The 19960-nt window shown below is 35.7% G+C and overlaps 1 protein-coding gene across 1 annotated transcript; it reads right to left on the bottom strand.

Annotated features, from left to right (window-relative positions):
- Positions 1-5731: 5731 nt before the first annotated feature.
- Positions 5732-10750, bottom strand: LOC140823048 (uncharacterized). The gene is made up of 7 exons (XM_073184135.1): positions 10478-10750; positions 9542-9597; positions 8532-9457; positions 8135-8333; positions 7852-8037; positions 7351-7703; positions 5732-6114 (listed from the first exon to the last, which is right to left on the bottom strand). Exons 1-7 carry the CDS (start codon positions 10660-10662, stop codon positions 5962-5964), a joined length of 2058 nt encoding a protein of 685 aa, XP_073040236.1. The 5' UTR covers positions 10663-10750; the 3' UTR covers positions 5732-5961.
- Positions 10751-19960: the final 9210 nt, after the last annotated feature.

The following is a 19960-nucleotide window of genomic DNA, read 5'->3' as shown; positions in this document are numbered from 1 at the left end:
AGGTCTGCACAGATCTTAAACAGACAGGAGAGAAAATTGCGAAACAAGGTGATAAGATGGTCAAGGTCAAGTGGTTGAATCACTCCGAGGAGGAGGCTACTTGAGAGACTGAGACCGATATGAGAAGTTGCTACCCAGAGTTATTCGGTAAGCTTTAATTTCCAGGACGAAATTCCAGTTAAGAGGGCGAAGAATTTTAATGTCTGAAATCTACTCACTTAAACAACATTCTTAAAAATATTAAATGCATTAAAATAATTTAAATAAATTATCTAAATAAATAATTTATATTAATTGGAAGTAACTATATGTTTATGCTCGAAATTTTGCTATTTTATTGAAAATGAGGATTTTCAGGTGAATATCAAATGTTTGGCCGAGGGAAGAGACCACAGACGATTGCGATAAAATATTTTAAAAAAATTATTTTTGTTATTATTAGGATGCTCAAAAATATTTTATTAGAGGAGGAACTGAAACTTCTCTAACTCATTTTTCTTTAAAATGCATTAGAATTTTTTTTCCAAAACTTCTTTGCTTCGACTGAAATATACTTGTATATATAAATATTTACTTTTGCACCATTTAAAATAAAATCACCATATACTTTACTCAAAATCCAAAAGTCCAGTAAAAGTCGCAAAATCGTAAACATCAAACCAAACCTAAAACTAGAATTTTTCAAAAATAGCGTAAACATCTTAAATCCTCTGAAAACCACTCATAAGAATAAAAGTCATTAAAATATTTAACGTACTGTAAAATCATAATTGTGCCGAAAACTAGCAATGCATAGGTCTTCGGGTTAGTTCACCATACGCCCAGCCAGTTAGGTCATTCAACCCTGCTGTCTTCACATCAAAATCCTCACCTTCATCATTCACACCTAGTGAGTCTATTGAATCAGCAAGTCTTAACCATAGTAAGAAGTAATACGTATACATTCACATACACCAGTGAAAATACTTCTAATAAAATAGTTTTTTTCATGACATGCTTAACCTTAAACCTTTTCTTTCATCATATATTTTTCCTTTCATTTCCTTTCATCATATAAATATACGATTTCTTCTTAGATGAATTCAAATCATTAATTAAGACTTTGGTATCAGCTGTTTGTCGATTGGTCAATCTTACGTATTACCATGGTACCAAGCGACGAGGACATCAGCGACACTTTCACCCGTCAACTGAGCCTTCGCCTTACATATCATGTCATTTCGTATTCGTGTTCATGTTCATATTAATCACAATCAAATCACCTCCTTCAACATATTTCATCATATCCATCACTTATAAAAATTCATTAATATAACATTTTCTTGAAACCAAGCATGCAACTTATTTTTTTAACTTTTTACAATTTTCATCAGAAAATTCCATAACCTTTCAAAATATAAATTTTAGCTTTAATTATTGCATTCAGGACACTTCCAGGACTGCTAACATTTTTCAAGTGTAAAAGGACCATTTTGCCCCCGAAACCCTAACTTGATGATTTTACCCTTGGATCTTAAAACGACGACCACTATCCACCCAAACTTACCGTAACACCTTAAAATATACCCATAAACATTTTTTAGACGTAAACTTAAGCTCCTCTTCTAAATTAGTAATTCTTTTTAAAAACTGAACCGAATTCTCGGTTTTAACCCGAATCAACTCAAACTTAATCAAACTTTAACCATAGTTTATTAACACCTAACCAACCCTTTTTCAACCCAAATCAAGCTGTCTAGAACCCTCGGAAACGCCTAAAAGTACAGTGAAAATTTCTTCACTTCTCAACCGAACACTAACCTCAACCAAGCTTCCTCTCCTTTAACCCTAGGCCCTAACCGACGGGACCAGATCCTAACCAACCATCGTAGGACCTACACCAAACCCTTAGGACCCCTCTTGCACCATCCTACTCAGCCATGCACAAGGACGTGCACGCTTCGCTCGAATCTCTCATGTGCATGGCTAGATTGGGTCCTAGCCGTGCGTCTCCTATTCTTGGACCATCCAACCATCCGTGGACCACCATGGCTCGTGGCTAGGACCCTCACGAGCCACGAGCCAAGCCCCTCGCCAAGAAATTAGCCCGCCCCACCCCCTTCCTCTTTCCTTCCCAAAGTCATGCCCTAGCTCTCTCGGCCCCAAAAATCATGCAGCCCATTTTTCTTCCTATCTAGCCCTTTTGCAACCCCATCTAGGCCTCCTAAACAGTCCCTAAATCATGCCCATATGGTCCATAACCTGGCAGCCCCCTCATGTTATCAAGAAACATCAAGTTATGCAAGAGAATTCAAGTTCTTCCAAGTGCAAACCGTTAAATCGAAATATTATGATACTTTTATAATTTTCATGCAAGAACACATAATATGGTATGAACGATGAGAAAAAAAAAGGAATAAAGTATGCTTTTGCGTGATTCACGCACAAAAATAAATTCTAGATACGACGAACATTGGTGGAGAGATGGGGAAGCCTTGCTGCGTTTTTATTCTTCAAAATCATTTGTAGCAGCTTGGGAATGTGTAGTTGTGGTGTGAGGGGGAGGGAGAGAAAACCATAGGTTTCTTTTGTGATATTGTTGGGTGCAATAATTGTCCTTGCTTGGTAGAGCGATCGAACCGTGGTGCTTGAGATGCTGTGCGGTTTAAAAGATTTGAGTTGCACCATTACTACTAGCTATAGCTTTTGTTAAAGCGGTAAGCACTCGGTCCTACAATTGGTATCAGAGCCAAGGTCACGGGTTCGATTTCCTTTGATTACAAGGAATGCAATTATTGGGAGGGAGATTGTTGGGTGCAATAATTGTCCTTGCTTAGTAGAGCGATCGAACCGTGGTGCTTGAGATGTTGTGCGGTTTAAAAGATTTGAGTTGCACCATTACTACTAGCTATAGCTTTTGGTAAAGCGGTAAGCACTCGGTCCTACAGATATGAAGTGTTTTGTGGTTTGGAAACTCCATATTTTGATATAAATAATTGGTTTAAAAGCTAGGTCAATAACCTTGCTATAATAGGCACATTATACTGTAGAAAAAATATCTTGTTTAGGAAAGTTTTTGAAAATAACCAATTTTATAAATTACTCCGAAGGAACTCTCATCAATTTTCTTCCAAAATCGATTACCGGTTTAAAATATGACTCGGCATGTAAAAACATCTCAAAAGACACCAATTTCAAAATTTTCATAATTAATATGCCATATATTAAATAATAAAATAATCATTTAATAAAATATTTTCTCTTTATAGTCTCTGGTCTTCGTTCCTCGATCACGCCTCGAATAACCCTTGAAAACACAGTATTATGCATTATAATAGAAAATCATATTTTAATCACGTAAACATGCCTACCACATATAAATAATACAATTAAAATTATTTAATTAAGCATTTTTTATTTTCTTATATTTGCATGCAGTTGGATTACGTTATCACATTTAGGACCTTGAACTTTCTAAATTGTATGGATTTAGTATTTATTTTCAAGCCGATAGTTATTTCACTCTAAAAATCGAATTTCGATAAAGTAGGGGACTTTTTGGAAATTTTCACCAAAAATTCAAAAATTTTCATTTTTAAATTTACATGCATATTTTTTTTAGTTTTAATGGGCTTAGATAACTAGAATTGAGATGATTGATTAAGGCTTATTTGTATTGAGCTTAAAAAAGATCCAAAACCCTAAGCCTAGAAGAAGATCTTCAAAAAAAAAAAAAAACCTAGGTTCCTAGCAGTTGTAGCTGTCCAGACCTAGATGCACAAAACCCAGTAGAAAACGTGAATTTATAGTGAGGAAAGGGAACCAGTAGAAAACGTGAATTTATAGTTAATTTATTGTGCTCTCCGCTCCTTTGAACCAGTATTTGAATTTTGAGCATTATTTTATGAAATTATGAAAAAGCATGTTCTAAAGTATTATTTTTGCACCATTCAAATTATATTATATGTGCTTTTGATGTCTTGAATGAAAAAATATTTGTAGCCACGTTTTTTGAATAGAAATTTTAAAGAGTCTAAAAATCTGAAAATTTCATAAAGTTTCAAAATATACTCTTTGGTTTTTTAAATTCTGTGATTTATAGGTTTCTTTTCTGAAACTATTGTCAACTGATGATTTGTAGCACTCAGTGTTATCTTTTATTGGATTGTAAATTCAAATTTTATAAGTTAGAAACAAAGGAGATATGGTTTTTCTTGTAGAACTGTTCAATCAGCGCGAATATTTTACCTGTCAACCATTCATCCTCTGTTCTTTTGACTACTATGATTTTTATAGATTCATTTTCTTGGAATGTCGCCAAATGAAGATTTGTAGTACTCGGAGTTATCTTAGACTGGATAGTAAATTCAAAATTTTTGAGTGAGAAATGAAGGAGATTTGTTTTTTCTCTTAGAACTGCTTAATTTTTGTGAAAATTTTACGTGTCAACTCATCATCATCATCTATTCTTTTGATTACTTCATCTTATAGGTTCGTTTTCTGAAAATATTGTCAACTTCATATTTGTACTACTCGGCGTTATCATTGATTGGATAGTAAATTCAAAATTGTTGAGTGAGAAACGAAGGAGATATTGTTTTTCTCGTAGAAAAGCTCAATCTATGCGAACATTATATATGTCAACTCATCATCCTCTGTTCTTTTATTTACTGGGATTTATAGATTCGTTTCCTGGAAAGGTTTTAAAGTAATGATTTGTAGAAATCTGTGTTATCTTCGATGTGGTACCTAATCCTCAATTTGTGGCAGAGAAATGAAGGAGATATGAATTTTCTAGCAAAACTACTCAATATGCTAAACCTGTTTTTTTTTTTAATGCATGAGGTCCGTGCTTAGGACACGGACCGTAGATGTCTATTATTAAAATTTATATAAATTATATGGAAGAGTCAGAACATGTTTATTATATGATTTATTTAAATGAAACAGAAAACGAAAAAATTATGTGGGTATAAGGGATCCGTCGAAAATGGGGCGGCGAACTCGCAACGAAAACGGTGAAAACCGTCGAGAACGGGAATAGTAAATTTACCATATGATGGTCAGGGGGATTTGACAATAAAGGGGTAGTTGAACTCTGCCAGCCTGGTAATATGGTTTATAGATTGATCAATCAAATAGAGTAGTTACTTTCCATGAACAAACTTCACAAAATATTTATGAGAGGTTTGTTAAGAAGAAAAAGTATTATTATGGTTTAAGATTAATCTTGATGCATTTGATTTAAAAGCTAAAAGTGTTTTCAGTTAATGTAATTTTAGATACGCATGATTGTGTGTGTGTGTGTGTGTGTATATATATATATATATATATATATATATATTGGTTATTATAATGGTTTGAACGTATTGAATCATTAGATTCCCTAGATTTGAACGTGTGCAGGTGAGGATGATGTTGAGACAAAAAGAGCTGACTACTAAGCATATCCGAATCAAAGGCAGTAGTACACTCCCCAAGACCTTGCATTCTGCTATAATTGAAAGTTTAACTGAACGTTGACGAAGAAAATTTTATTTAGCATGATCAAGACTTTTTTTTTTATTCGTAGAATTTTATTGCTCATTGAGTATTTAGAACCTTATCCAAATACTACTATGATATTTATACATTATCCGGATAATTTTATAAACTTGAAATTTTTATTTAAATTTCATTAAAATTTTATCAAACCAAAGTTAAGAATATGTTTTCAGTGAATAGTGAAAATAAAAAAATTTGCATTATTTTTTTAAAATTAGAGTTTAAGAAGTTTCCTCTTACATATATTTTCTCTTGAATTACATCTACAAAAAATCTCACCGAGCATTGTTCGATACAAATAATTAATGCTCTGTTTTATATCAACTAACTTGTTAGAAACAATTACAAGATTTCCTAACTAAAACGGGTTGGTGCAACAACTCATGTCACTGGGATGATTTACTAAGATGCAACTCATTTGGTGCATGATGCCATTGGCTAGCTCTGAGCAAAGAACTTGGTTTCTTGGTCAAAAACCGGAAGAATGCCCAAGGCTGATGAACCAAGGTGTGTGCCTCTTACAACGCCATCGTAACCTATATTAATTTCATGGCACAAGAGCAAGATGGAGTCCCATAACGCTGTTCTTCCCTGCACAAAAAAGTTAAAAAGCCAGTGATCTCATGTCATAATTCTGTAGTACCATGCTATTTATATCCTGGAGGAAAATAATTTTGTATCATTCTGAAATCTGAAAGAGCATTTTCTGTACAATCGAACAGAATTTATAGACAAACCTAACACAAAAGACAGAAAGAAGTAAAAAAACAGATCCCCGTAATCAAGGGATTTTCGTGACGATATTAAATTACAGTTATACACAAAATCAAGGAAAGAAACCATAACTTATACTGCTTCAAAATCTACACCATCAAGGAGAGAAATACTGTAAAGGGAAAGGGTAAGACTTCTGTATCAGAGATGAAGAAAGTTGGCCAAAGGAAGAAAAATTATTTTTGCAATGAGCAAAAAGTAAAATTTAAACGGATGTTAAGCTAAAATTTCCAGCACCATTTCAATAACTGAATAGTGTTCAATTCAACTTCATTTAGTGGTTGGCAGTCTCTTATATTCTAAATATTTAATAACATTTAGAAACAGTCAGGAACTTTGTAAAATGCCGCCATCCAACACTATTTTTCCTCTAGTGGTCAATACCTCACTCTAAAGGTTATGAGATTCTTCCATGAATGGGTATCAGTGAGTTTTGAACCAAGTCTTTTGCACTTGAATGGTGTAAAAATTCTATGATTAACTTCTCTAAAATTACCCATCATTAATATAGATATATAACAGAAACAAATCCTACATTAGCACTTTAACAAGAAACCCAAAGAATGATAAAAATATAAGCAAATGAAGAACGAGAAGGTGAAACTAATGTTTAGCTAGGAAACAAAGGGAAGAAAAAAATTAGGATGTCAAAGGAAATGACAAGCCTAATATGAGTGTTTGTTCTGGGTGTTGGCTACTCTCGGTGTATCAGGTAGTTTTCAAGGTGGGGATACTAAACATTGTTTAGAGAGAATCAATCTTTATATATTCCACCGAGAAATGGAAAATAAACTGAAGATATCTGTCTCACTGTTTCTATTTATCTAACTAATTTAATTATTTCTAGGTCACGTGTTGATTTAAGGTCATTATACTGTCTCTTATGATACACTCATCATAAGAACTTGCATTAGTATTATTTTCCTTCTGGTTGGCTGTTAACTTTTTGTCAAAAATTGAGGGGTGTGAATTGATGTTCAACAGACCAGTATGTTACCATGTGAAAAGACCAGGATGATGCACTTATTTTTTAAATCATTGACTATAACTTGCCTGGAGAGAGAACTGAGGCTTTTTGTTCCAGTACACAGCAAAACCTGGCGTATTTTGCTTCCCAACAGCCAAAATACAAGCACCGGGATGCAGAACAGAAGGAACACCAGATATAATAGATATGTACTTCTCGGGAAACCGCTCTTTAGGTGGAAGAAGACCCAAAAACAACGGATTCTTGCTTGACTGGGCCCCAGAGTAAGCAGTAGAATCAACATGCAGCATCCAACTGGGGTATTCCAAGAAAGCGCAAAATAGATAAAGAAGCAAATGAGAGTCGCTAGGAACTTTGTCATAAATCTCTCTACCTCCCCAATACTCATAGTTCTTTACACAAGTTCCTTCAGCAAGCTCTGTGACAAGTTTGACGGGTCAATTGCATTTCACTTTTCAGAAAACCAAACAATATGAATATATGTGACATAAGAATGGCATTATATCAATATTGTTGTCAAAAACTAATAGGAGAAATGCACAGTATCCAAGAAAGTATAAACTTACCACGAATCCTTCGCACAGTATTATGTGCTTGGATACTGCTTTGCGGAAGTAAACCTTTACCCCATTCCCCCTTCATCAATGAATGAAGTCTTTGGTGTTCATCGATGGCATCAATACCCTCTTGCAAAACAGGGATTAAGGTGCTGTGTTGAGGAGACTGCTGTAAATCGGTAAAAGAAGACTTTGCTGCAGATCAAAAGAAAAATAGTTAAATCAAGGTTTTACAATACCACCTACCAAATATTTACAGGAGATAATAGAGAAGGAAAAAAAAATAGCTTACACATGCTAGCATCAAGAGCTTGAACAAATGTAGCACGTAGCTGATGAAGAATCCCGTCTTCATCAATCGCATAAGAAGGTTTCCATTCAGTAGCCCGCTCAATTGTAGAGATGGTAGAAGGAGTAGGCATAGCTGGCGCATCACTTCCGATTTGACAGATTGTAATTGCCATACCAAGTTTGGCAGCAGCTTCCATTACCTAAAAGCATGATAGGATATCAAGAAGGTAATGACTTAAAATCAAGATGTTACACTATTTTACTTGCTTGACTAATCTCTTAAAATAAAATCCCTGAAGAAATGAAAATACTAACTCCTAGCTGAATTTATAACTGCTAATTAAAAGATTTATGATCTAGGCCAAATAAATAAAAGATAGCATAAAATTAGAGCTTACTTTTAAATGGCAGGTCTCAACTTTGCTAAGAAGAGGATTAAGCAGAAAAGCAGAAAACCACTGCCTGAGATGATCACGCCACAGCTCAATCTGCGGATAGATACCCAGGTTCTCAAGAGATTTTATAGTCTCTTCGACAGACATAGGAGGAGGAAGATCTCCCTCACCTTTCTTTGGTGGAGTGGTGAATTTCTTGGAGGCAGGAGACATCCTGACAGGTCTCCATGGGGTACTTCTTGTAGTGCCAGATGTATTAACTGAACTGGCAATTGTGTTAGGACTGGCCACGTCCAATCCAGTTGTACTGGGTGGTGGAGTTGCCAAGGTGGTAGCTGTTTCAAATATTTTCTTGCCCACATCAGCCAAAAATATTTCAAGGTCTTCTTCTGTGCTTATCTCTTTATGAAAAGCAGGTCTCTTATTGGACCAAGGGATGGAAATAAACTGATCAGAACCTGGTGAAATTTGCAGGGACGGTGATTGCAAAGAGGTTGGAGATCGTGACGAGACTGTGGGTACAAGATACATTGTGGGTGACACTGGTGATTTGTGTGTTGCAGTGAAGGAATTTATCATGCCACCCCCAGTCCTTGATTTGCCACCACTCGTTCTCAATGACTGACTTGAGCCAGTGATTGGCTGATGAAGTGGCACAAGAATATTTGATGGAGAAGGCGGGCTAGTTTTACTTTTAGGAAGTTTATTGGAAAACTCTTTGGTCAATGGTTCAATTTTAGGTCCAAATCCTAGAAGTCCCAGTTGTCGGCTGGTAAGACGCGTTAGCTCCTTTGTTCCTTTGCCCGGAGAAAAGGCCATCACATCTATAGAATTTCTTGCTTTCCATCGGGAGATAGCTTTCACAAAAGCAAGTAAAGCCCCACATAAAAAGCAACTTGCAGTGGTTAGTATCACCTTGGAACTTAGACCTGACATTTTGATAAGATATATTGAGCTTTTTAGAAAGATATTGTAAAATTTCCATTAAAAATAGAAATGGGGAAATCACTTACGAGCAACTTCATGAGAAACATATCCTAGTCCAAAAGTAGTGATGAACAGGTTTTCCCTTCATTGAGAAAATTCCATAAAATACTCACAGATAATGATATAATGTAATTCCACAAGTGCACATGTTCAAAACAAATACATAAATCTTTTAATAAAAAAAAAACACATAAATCTCAAATATATAACTCCTCAATGCTGCCACTATATGCTGAAAACAAGTCGAGCTACTGAATCTGTAGCTTGAAAAATCTGTTAAAAGAACATATTAAAAAACTTGTTCGAGTTTTGTTTACAAAAATGATGAACAAGCTCGATCACAAAGAATGTCTCTAAATTCATAAATTGGTCGTTTAAGGTTCAATTCAATCTATCCCGTTCCAAATTCATAACATAGTTCAAACTTCAAATACAGTTCTGCTCAATGCATTTACTCTACCAACTGTGCCGATGAAAGTAGAAGTGCACATGCTCTGGTATCCTTATTCCAAGTAACAACGTAAACATCCATAAACAGGAAATAAGATAACACCATGCTAAATTAAGTGTTCTTTAGATTCCAAACATCGAGCTAAACTGAGGACAAATGTCAATTCAAACTTCCATCAACCTGCTATCATATAGCACCTTGCAACTCTACCTCCCTCTTCAGCTTATTTTCCTCATTCATATGATATGCTCACACGGCCACAACAGTTGTATATGCAACTGTAGTTAACTCGCAGAGAAAAACACACTCGATGAAAATATTCTTGGTGGAGGGGCTGGAACAAAATCTTGGTGCGAAAAGTAAGTTGCTTCGGTATCATAAGCAACCAATATAAAACAAGACAAACAAATTAAAAATCCTCCATTTTTCTCAATCAACCACGACAGAAAAGTGCATTCACATCTGATAAGCAAATACAATGTCGTCAATAAAAGTGTAAATGTCCATTTACCTTGTGAGAAAGAGGACAGCAAATGCAGAGGCAGAAAAGACGGAGAGGATGAAGACGAAAGTGAAGGCGGAGGGACGGAGGCTGTGGTAAGTGAGGGCGGCAGAGAGGGCTGGGTTCTGGTACACCGCGAATTTCGGGGGCTTCGATGCACCGGATTTCTGCTGCCCTGTTCCAGTCCCCTCCATTGTTGAAATTCCAGATGCCAAATTCCAATTAGGGTTTAGGGTTTTGAAAGCTCGCCATCAACGGGGTCTTAAGAAATAATTTGAAATTCACTAGTCAAGGATCTAATCGAGTCGAACTAAGTCAAACTCTTGAATGTTTGAGTATGATTTGTTTATAATCGAGTCGAGCTCGAATTTTATTTAACGAATATGTGTATGGCTCATGAGCTTATTCAAGCTTTTATCGAATCTAAATAAACTTAATAAATATAAATTATACACTTAAAATTTCATTAAATTAATTAAAAAAATAAATTATATATTTAAAGAAAAATATATTATTCTTATTAAAATTTATAAATTTATTATAATAAATACATTTAATAGATTTTTCTGTATATTTTATAAATAATATACAAAATTAATAAATCAAATATCAAAACTATTAATTTTTCATCTAAAAGATTACTCATGAATTTACCAACGAACATGTTCACGAGCGAACGAGCCGAATACTGTAAAGCTTTAGTTTGGTTTGTTTATCTTAACGAGCCTTATTAAACGAGCTCAAACGAGCTTCGAATAGCTCACAAACGGTTTGGTTCGTTTACGTCCCTACCTGCAGTTATCCGAGGGAAAATCGAAAATACAAACCCGACGAAATCCGAATTTTATAATTCAAAAATAAATATTAAAATAAAATTTATTTGATTTTGTTCCGAATCATATATATGTCAAAATCGATTGGATAGGAAAAACCAAAATCGTATTAAATAATTTTATATATTTTTTGAAATGCTATTTAGTGAATGAATAATTATTTTAAATAATTTTTAGTGGATGATTGTTATTTAATTCGTTTAAAATATATATTTAAATATTTCTATAAGAAATAATGTAAAAATAACAAATTATACTTTATTATATATTTATATTATTAATTTAAATATTTGTATCAAAACCGAATTAATCGATAGAACTAACCAAACCGCTTTGGAAGAAAATCGAACCAAATCAAAGAAAAATGCTTTGATATATATTTCAAAAATCGAAAACCAAATCGAACCGACCGAATGAACACCCTTACTTGATGTTCAAATAGAAGACATTAATTAGTTCTCTAAAAAAAAACATTAGTCAATAAAAAGTAATTTAAAAAATTTTATATATTAATAAAAGTTTGGTTAATTTTCTAAGGGAAAAAAACCAAAAAATAGAAGTAATTTTTAAATTTTAAGATTATATCCAAATTTTCCTCTCAGTTTTTGTTTATTTATTTAATTAATTAATTCGAGAAAAAATAAGTTAAATATGTTAGGATATCGATTTCTCACACACAAGATGCAGCGATAGTTTAAATTTTTGTTTTAGACTTTTGAAACTATCATTGTGAAAGGATCGGTGAATCGGGTGAAAAGTGTTTAGAAGGGGGGGTTGAATAAACACTGCCCAATTAAAATAATTCTTCGACAAACTGATTTCAGTTGTATTACAAACTGAATCTAAAAATATTCTTTCGGTCAACAACAATCAGTTAAACTGAATAAAAAGTTGCGGAAAAACTAACTGACTGAAGGAAGAGTATCTAACTGAAAATAATAACTGAATGTAATAACAACACAATTTGTTTCTGGATGTTCGGAGACTTGAACAACTCCTACGTCATCCCTTCTATCATGCAGATATGATTTTCACTAAAAGACTTTGATCAAATACAAATCAGTGTACTGACCCACTTCAGTTTGGACTTATCACTTTGCCAATACTGAAACTCTTAGCATACAACACTTTTACAGATCGTAACTGATCTTAGCACAATTTAGAAATTATATCAATCTATTACAATGTGCTATGAAAGCTCAAGAACGTAGTCTAGAATACTACTGATAAATAATTTCATAGAGAAGAAGAATGGCCGGTGCTGGAAGCTCAAGCGTCTCTCCGTTTTCACTGCAGGCCAGAAAGGAGGCCATAGAGGACGAAGTCTTTTACTCAAGCCTTTCCTACTGGGAGGAGTTGCAGGAGTTGGATTTCCGGTACTACTCTGGACAGGTCACCACCTTCAAACGGATGGCCCAACTAAGAGAGGTGCGGGAGCTCTTGAATGTTCCTGCAGGGGTGAACGTCTTCAAGGATGGGCATCTCTATTAACTCTTTCTTCGGAAGGAGCTGGAGATCCTCCACCGCATCGCTTCCTCCCACAGTTTCTGCAAAACCTCTTCTTCAGCACTAGCTGCTTGGTTGAGTATGTGGATAGCTGATGTGGAGGAAAAGAATATGTAATAACCCGCTTCCATTAATAAAATGGTTATTTTGTTTTATCGTTGTTCTCCTTTGTTCCTGCTTGCAATGTTCTGTATGAGACACAAACACAAGAACTACTGAAACGCTAACTGACATCAGTTAAAAATTCATAAGAATAAGCAACTTATTTAAGTAATTAGTAAGAAGACAGTAAGGCTAACATATGAATTACAAGCAATAATAATTAATTAGGATAAATCAATTAATCCAAGTATATTGCGGAAATAAGAAAACTTAGTCTCAGCCAGTGGTTTGGTGAAGATGTCAGCCGCTTGCTGTTCAGTTGATACGTATTCCAATCTGATGTTCTTCTTTAAAGCATGATCTCTGATGAAGTGATGTCTAACATCTATGTGCTTGGTCCTGGAGTGAAGAACTGGATTATACGTAATAGCAATTGTACTCGTGTTGTCACAGAATATTGGTGATTCCTTTGCTTCAACGCCATAATCTTTCAGTTGTTGCTGAATCCAGAGCAGTTGGGCACAGCAGCTTCCAGCAGCAAGATATTCTGCTTCAGTTATGGAAGTTGCTATGGATGTTTGCTTCTTACTGAACCAAGAAATCAGTCTGTCTCCTAGAAACTGACATGATTCACTTGTGCTTTTTCGATCAAGCTTACATCCTGCATAGTCTGCATCTGAATAGCCAACTAAATTGAAAGATGAATCTTTAGAGTACCATAAACCAACATTTTGCGTGCCTTTTAGATATTTCAAGATACGTTTGGCAGCAGAAAAATGTGATTGTTTAGGATTAGCTTGAAATCTTGCACACATACATACAGCAAACACAATATCAGGACGACTAGCAGTTAGGTACAGTAATGAACCTATTAAACATCTGTAAAGCGTCGTCTCAACTGACATTCCCCCTTGATCAGTGTCTAATTTAGTTGATGAGCTCATATGGGTGTTTGCAGCTGAACATGATTCCATGCCAAATTTCTTCAGCAATTCCTTTGTGTATTTAGTTTGACTGATAAAGGTTCTTGAATCCAGTTGTTTCACTTGTAGACCAAGGAAGAATGTTAGTTCACCCATCATGCTCATCTCGAATTTCTCCTGCATTAACTTGGAAAACTTCTCACATAATTTGGGGTTAGTTGACCCAAAAATAATATCATCAACATAGATTTGAACAAGTAAGATATGATCATTCTTGGAAAAAATTTGAACAATGTCTTATCAACTGATCCAACTGAAAAGTCATGATCAGTTAGAAATTTTGAAAGGGTTTCGTACCAAGCTCTTGGAGCTTGTTTAAGACCGTATAAGGCTTTGTTCAAATGATATACATGATCAGGAAGGTGATGATTGACAAAACTTGGGGGTTGTTCAACGTAGACTTCTTCCTGCAACTGGCCGTTCAGAAATGCACTTTTTACGTCCATTTGGTAGACTTTGAAGTTTTTGAATGAGGCGTAGGCTAGGAATATTCTGATTGCCTCCAGTCTTGCAACTGGTGCATAAGTCTCATCGTAATCAATTCCTTCTTCCTGCCTATATCCTTGTGCTACCAACCTTGCTTTATTGCGCACAACTGATCCATCTTCGTTTAGTTTGTTCCTGTATACCTACTTTGTACCTATCACAGTTTTTGAGAGTGGTCTTGGAACTAAGTTCCAGACATTGTTATGGATAAACTGATTTAGCTCTTCTTGCATTGCATTTATCCAGTTAGGATCGGCAAGAGCTTCATCAGTTTTCTTTGGCTCCAGTTGAGACACAAAAGCTGTATGTATAAATAAATTAAGCATTTGATTTCTTGTTCTTACCGGATCAGATGGATTACCTATCACTAATTCTGGAGGATGTGATTTCTTCCATCTAAGTTCAGAATATGTTTCTTCTGTATCAGCAATTTCCTCAGTAGGCAACTGAATGTTTTCAGTTTCAGTTGGAGCTAATTCAGTTGGAAACTGATTCTCATTAGTATGCTGCACTAACTGATTGTCAAGATTTGCTTCCAATTCAGATGATTGATCCAATATGTCAGGTTCAGGTGTTTGGAGATTGTTTTGATTAATGTGGATATCTTCTTCATCATCATCATCGTCTAAGCTTATATCTGTAAATCTATCAGCTAGCTCAACTGTATCAGTTGGCTTAGAGGTTAGTGTAGACTCATCAAACACAACATGAATAGATTCTTCAACATTCAAAGTATTTTTGTTGAAGACTCTATAAGCTTTACTTACTGAAGAGTAACCAAGAAATATTCCTTCTCCAGATTTAGCGTCAAAGGCTGTTAAATGGGTTTTACCATTGACAAGTATAAAACATCTGCAGCCGAATATTTTGAAGTAAGAAACCACACTTTTTCTTCCATGCCAGATCTCATAAGGTGTTTTCATATGATTCTTATTAATCATTGATCTGTTTTGAGTATAACACGCAGTGTTCACTGCCTCTGTCCAAAACCTTTGAGAGATAGAGGAATCAGCAAGCATTGTTCTAGTAGCCTCTTTGAGGGTCCGATTTCTCCTTTCAGCTACACCATTTTGCTGAGGAGTTCTGGCTGCTGAGAGCTCATGCTTGATTCCGGCATTCTCTAAATAATTTGAAAGAATTTGATTGATAAATTCAGTTCCTCGATCGGACCTGATTCTATCAATTCCAACTGATTTTTCATTTAATAATCTTTTGAAAAGCTTAATCAGTTGAGCAGCAGTTTGGTCTTTGGACTTGAGAAATATAACCCAAGTGAATCTTGAAAAATCGTCTACAACCACCAAGGTGTATTTCATTCCCCCTAAGCTCATGACTGGTATAGGACCAAATAGATCCATATGTAACAGTTCTAAGCATCGGGAAGAAGATTTACGACCCTTGTTCTTAAAAGAGGATTTGATTTGTTTACCAAACTGACATGCTGAGCAAATTTTGTCCTTGATAAAATCCATTTTGGGCAATCCAATAACAAGATCGTGGTTACTCAAATATGCAATAGATTTGAAATTTAGGTGGTTCAATCTCTTTTGCCACAACCAGTTTTTAGAAGATTTTGAGGCAATAAAACATACTGGTGCATAAGGTTGATCATTCCAACTAACTTTGTAAGTGTTTCCACACCTTTTCCCAGTTAGGATGATCTCTTCAGTTGAGTTTTTGACTGAACAAGAATGTTTGTCAAACTGAACTGAGAATCCATCATCGCATAACTGACTAATACTAATCAGATTATACTTGAGATTCTCAACTAATAAAACATCATTAATGATGAAATTACCATGGATAAGCTTACCCTTACCCACAGTTTTACCTTCAGAGTTATCTCCAAAACTGATGTTTGGTCCAGTGTACTTAGTCAGTTGAGATAATAAATTTGAATCTCCAGTCATGTGGCGTGAACATCCACTGTCCAAATACCATATAGATCCAATGCTTGTACCTATTACCTGCAATCAAACACAAGATAAGATTGTGGTACCCTTTTCTATTTGGGTCCAAAGTTGATTAGTCCTTTAGGAATCCAAACTTGGATCAGTCTAACTGAATGTCCAGTTGCTGTATTCCAAATTGTCTTTCCCGACCTGTGTGTGTGTGATGTATGGTATGTAGAAGATACAGCATGTGATTTGCCCTTTTTCGACTGATTGTTCAGCCAGTATCTTTTCTGAACTGGCCTGCTGTTATAGTAATTTGAATAGCCACTTGAATGGTTTTTGCTGAAAAATTTTGGTGGCTGACTTCGTGAGTCAGTCATAACTCTTGGACTATAACCAATACCACATCTTTTGCCATTGCTCATATTATGAGTCGGCTGTTCAATCAGTTTACTCGGCTCAACTTGTTCTTGTACCATAACTGATTTGACAAAGTGAATATATTTCCCTTTGTCCATATTCAGTTTTGGTTGAGTATCTTTGAAGGTATTTCATCCTGGTTACTGAACCCTAAGCCAGTTTTATCAGTAAATGATTTCTGAGAGTTCTGTATATCAGTCAATGCAACGGATGATTTATTCCAAGTCTGAATGAGCTCAGTTTGCTTTGTATTTTCAAGCATTAACTTTTGAATCATTAATTGATTCTTGCTCCTTTCAGTATTGAGTTCGGCAATCTCCCTTTAGACTCAACATTTCAACTGATACATCAGTTGTTGTCTTATTGTCAGAGGGATCAGTTTGCTCTACTCTGGCCTTTTCAAATGATAAGGCAAGCTTTTGATATTCACTAACCATGTCATGAAGAGTCGAAATAAGTTCTTCTCTATTGAAATCAGTTGAACTGAAGTCAAATACCTGTTGGCTGCTTGAATGAACTTCTGTATCATCAGCCATCAAGTACTTCACTTCTTCCTCATCTTCACTAGAGCTACAAGAGGTTTCTGGTTCTGACTCTTCGCTGTCAGTCTCTGCCCATTTGGCTTTGCTATCCTCAGCTAGGAGTACTTCATGCTTCTTTCTGTAAGGCTTCTTGTCGTCCTTAGATCTCCTCTTATGCTCATACACTTTCTTCTTTCTTTCAGTCGAAGCTTGACTATCCTTTTTAGGCTTTGGACAGTCAGCAATAAAATGACCAGGTTTGCCACAGTTGTAGCATGCATTGGACTCTTCTCTGGGATTGTTTCTTTGGTACTGCTTCTAAAAGTTTCCTTGATTCTTCCTCATGAATCTTCCGAATTTCCTGATGAACAATGACATGGCGTCATTGCTTAATTGATCTGCGGCTTTCTCAACTGAACCAGTTGGTTCTGATCTCACTGCAGCTAAGGCAGTAGCTGCTGCTGGGATAGATGGTTCTCCTTCTCGAGTTTGCAGTTCAAACTCATATGCTTTTAAGTCAGCAAACAAGTCATAGAGTTCAACTTTGTTCAGATCTTTAGACTCCCTCATAGCCATGGTTTTCACATCCCATTCTTTGGGAAGACCTCTGATAACCTTCAATGCTACTTCTTTATTTGTATACACCTTTCCAAGTGCATTCAGTTCGTTGATGATGCAGCTGGTTCTCTCATCATATTCATGCATCGTTTCTCCAATTTTCATTCTGATGTTATCGAACTTTTGTACAGCAACAGATAGCTTGTTTTCTTTGGTTTGTTCATTGCCTTCGCAAAGCTGGATTAATTTCTGCCAAATTTCTTTGGCTGTTTTGCACATCTTGATTTTACTGAACGTCACTTTGTCCAGTGTTTTGTACAATATGTCTTTTGCCTACATTATCCAAATTTGCTTTTCTCTTGTCTTCAGCAGTCCATTCATCTCTGGGCTTTTCAATACGGTGAGGTGCCCCATCTGTGATTGCAACTGCTGTGTTGGCTTTCAAAATCTTCATGGGTCCGTCAGTTATAACGTACCACATGTCATCATCCTATGCAGCTAGATGAGCCTGCATCCTGATCTTCCAATCGTCAAAATCTTCTCTGGAGAACATGGGGATCTTGTTGAATGAAGACATAATGAGCAATTTGAGTATAGATATTCTTTTGAAAGGATATGACTAGCTCTGATACCACTTGAAAGGATCGGTGAATCGGGTGAAGAGTGTTTAGAAGGGGGGGTTTGAATAAACACTGCTCAATTAAAATAATTCTTCGACAAACTGATTTCAGTTGTATTACAAACTGAATCTAAAAATATTCTTTCGGTCAACAACAATCAGTTAAACTGAATAAACAGTTGCGGAAAAACTAACTGACTGAAGGATAGAGTATCTAACTGAAAATAATAACTGAAGGTAATAACAACACAATTTGTTTCTGGATGTTCGGAGACTTGAAGAACTCCTACGTCACCCCTTCTATCACGCAGATAGGATTTTCACTAAAAGACTTTGATCAAATACAAATCAGTGTACTGACCCACTTCAGTTTGGACTTATCACTTTGCCAATACTGAAACTCTTAGCATACAACACTTTTACAGATCGTAACTGATCTTAGCACAATTTAGAAATTCTATCAATCTATTACAATGTGCTATGAAAGCTAAAGAACGTAGTCTAGAATACTACTAATAAAACTGATAAGCGTGAGCTTGATTTCTGAGTGTGAGCGGATATTTTAGCAGCGTAACAGCAAGTAAGATAACTGAGAATGCGATAGTGCTTCAGCTGCTGCCTTCGACTATTAATAGGCTTCCCTTTCAACGGTAACATTAAAGATATTTGAATATTCTAACCGTTGATTGCCACGTCGATATATCCTGACAATAGTACACTGTTCATTTCTGAAATGCGGCGAGCCACTACCAGTTGCAGATGGCTGTACTATATGTCGGTTGTCGCTGTCAACTGATGACGTGTACAGCTGAGAGATCAGCTAGTAAAGATCAGTTGACGAAGAAATATACTTTAGTTGAAGCGATCAGTTGACTGATGACGTGTTCAGTTACGTCGATCAGTTGGTCCAATTCAGTTGCTAGAATCAGTTGGTCAATCTTTTGTCAAACGCCGGAATTTCGTTTCCAACACATTGGGTATCGTATGTTTAAAACCATTCATAGTGGTGTATGAATTTTTATACTTGTGCGTATAAAATGCTTGGATTCCAAACTATTCCGGATTTAAACGGAGATAGTCCTTCTTGTAACTCCATGCAAACGGATCACCGGCTTAGGATCGTCTAATCATGTCCACGATCGAGGAATGCTTGGATTGCACTAGAAACTACGTGTTGAGAATATACCCTTCGAACTTCCAAAATCCGAAAACGGTGAAACGGCGATAGCGCGGCGGTGGAAGAAAGCAAAATGGCCGAAAATTTCTTCAACCAAAATTGTGAACTGGCCGAAGGTTTTCTTCAAAGGAATGAGAGATTTGCCAACTTTTGTGTCGTGTGTTTGTGCCAAAAGTTTTGAGGTTGTTTTATTTTTAAAATGATGCAACTTATATTTTAATAAAACGAGCAGTGGACCTTTAAGCGTAGCTACTTTCTGTTTGCTATATTTTGGAACTACGAATTATTTCATATCTGAATCCTTTGTGAAACGATTGAAAATCTTATCAGTGGACGTAGAGTAGAGATTCAGAGTTATAGTGCCTTCTGGCAATCATATGGTCTATATAGGC

The sequence above is a fragment of the Primulina eburnea genome, chromosome 2, assembly GCF_022965805.1.
Source record: "Primulina eburnea isolate SZY01 chromosome 2, ASM2296580v1, whole genome shotgun sequence".
Classification (NCBI taxonomy): Eukaryota; Viridiplantae; Streptophyta; class Magnoliopsida; order Lamiales; family Gesneriaceae; genus Primulina; species Primulina eburnea.
Note: the sequence above shows the minus strand (reverse complement) of the source record. Positions and strands in the feature narration are given on the sequence as shown.

Excerpts from the sequence above, each read along its gene's own strand:
- LOC140823048 (XM_073184135.1), bottom strand. The coding sequence starts at position 10,662 with ATGGAGGGGACTGGAACAGGGCAGCAGAAATCCGGTGCATCGAAGCCC. Across the intron at positions 9,598-10,477 it reads GCTGTCCTCTTTCTCACAAG|GGAAAACCTGTTCATCACTA; the intron begins GTAAATGGACAT and ends TTCTCAATGAAG. Across the intron at positions 7,704-7,851 it reads TACTGTGCGAAGGATTCGTG|AGCTTGCTGAAGGAACTTGT; the intron begins GTAAGTTTATAC and ends AACTTGTCACAG.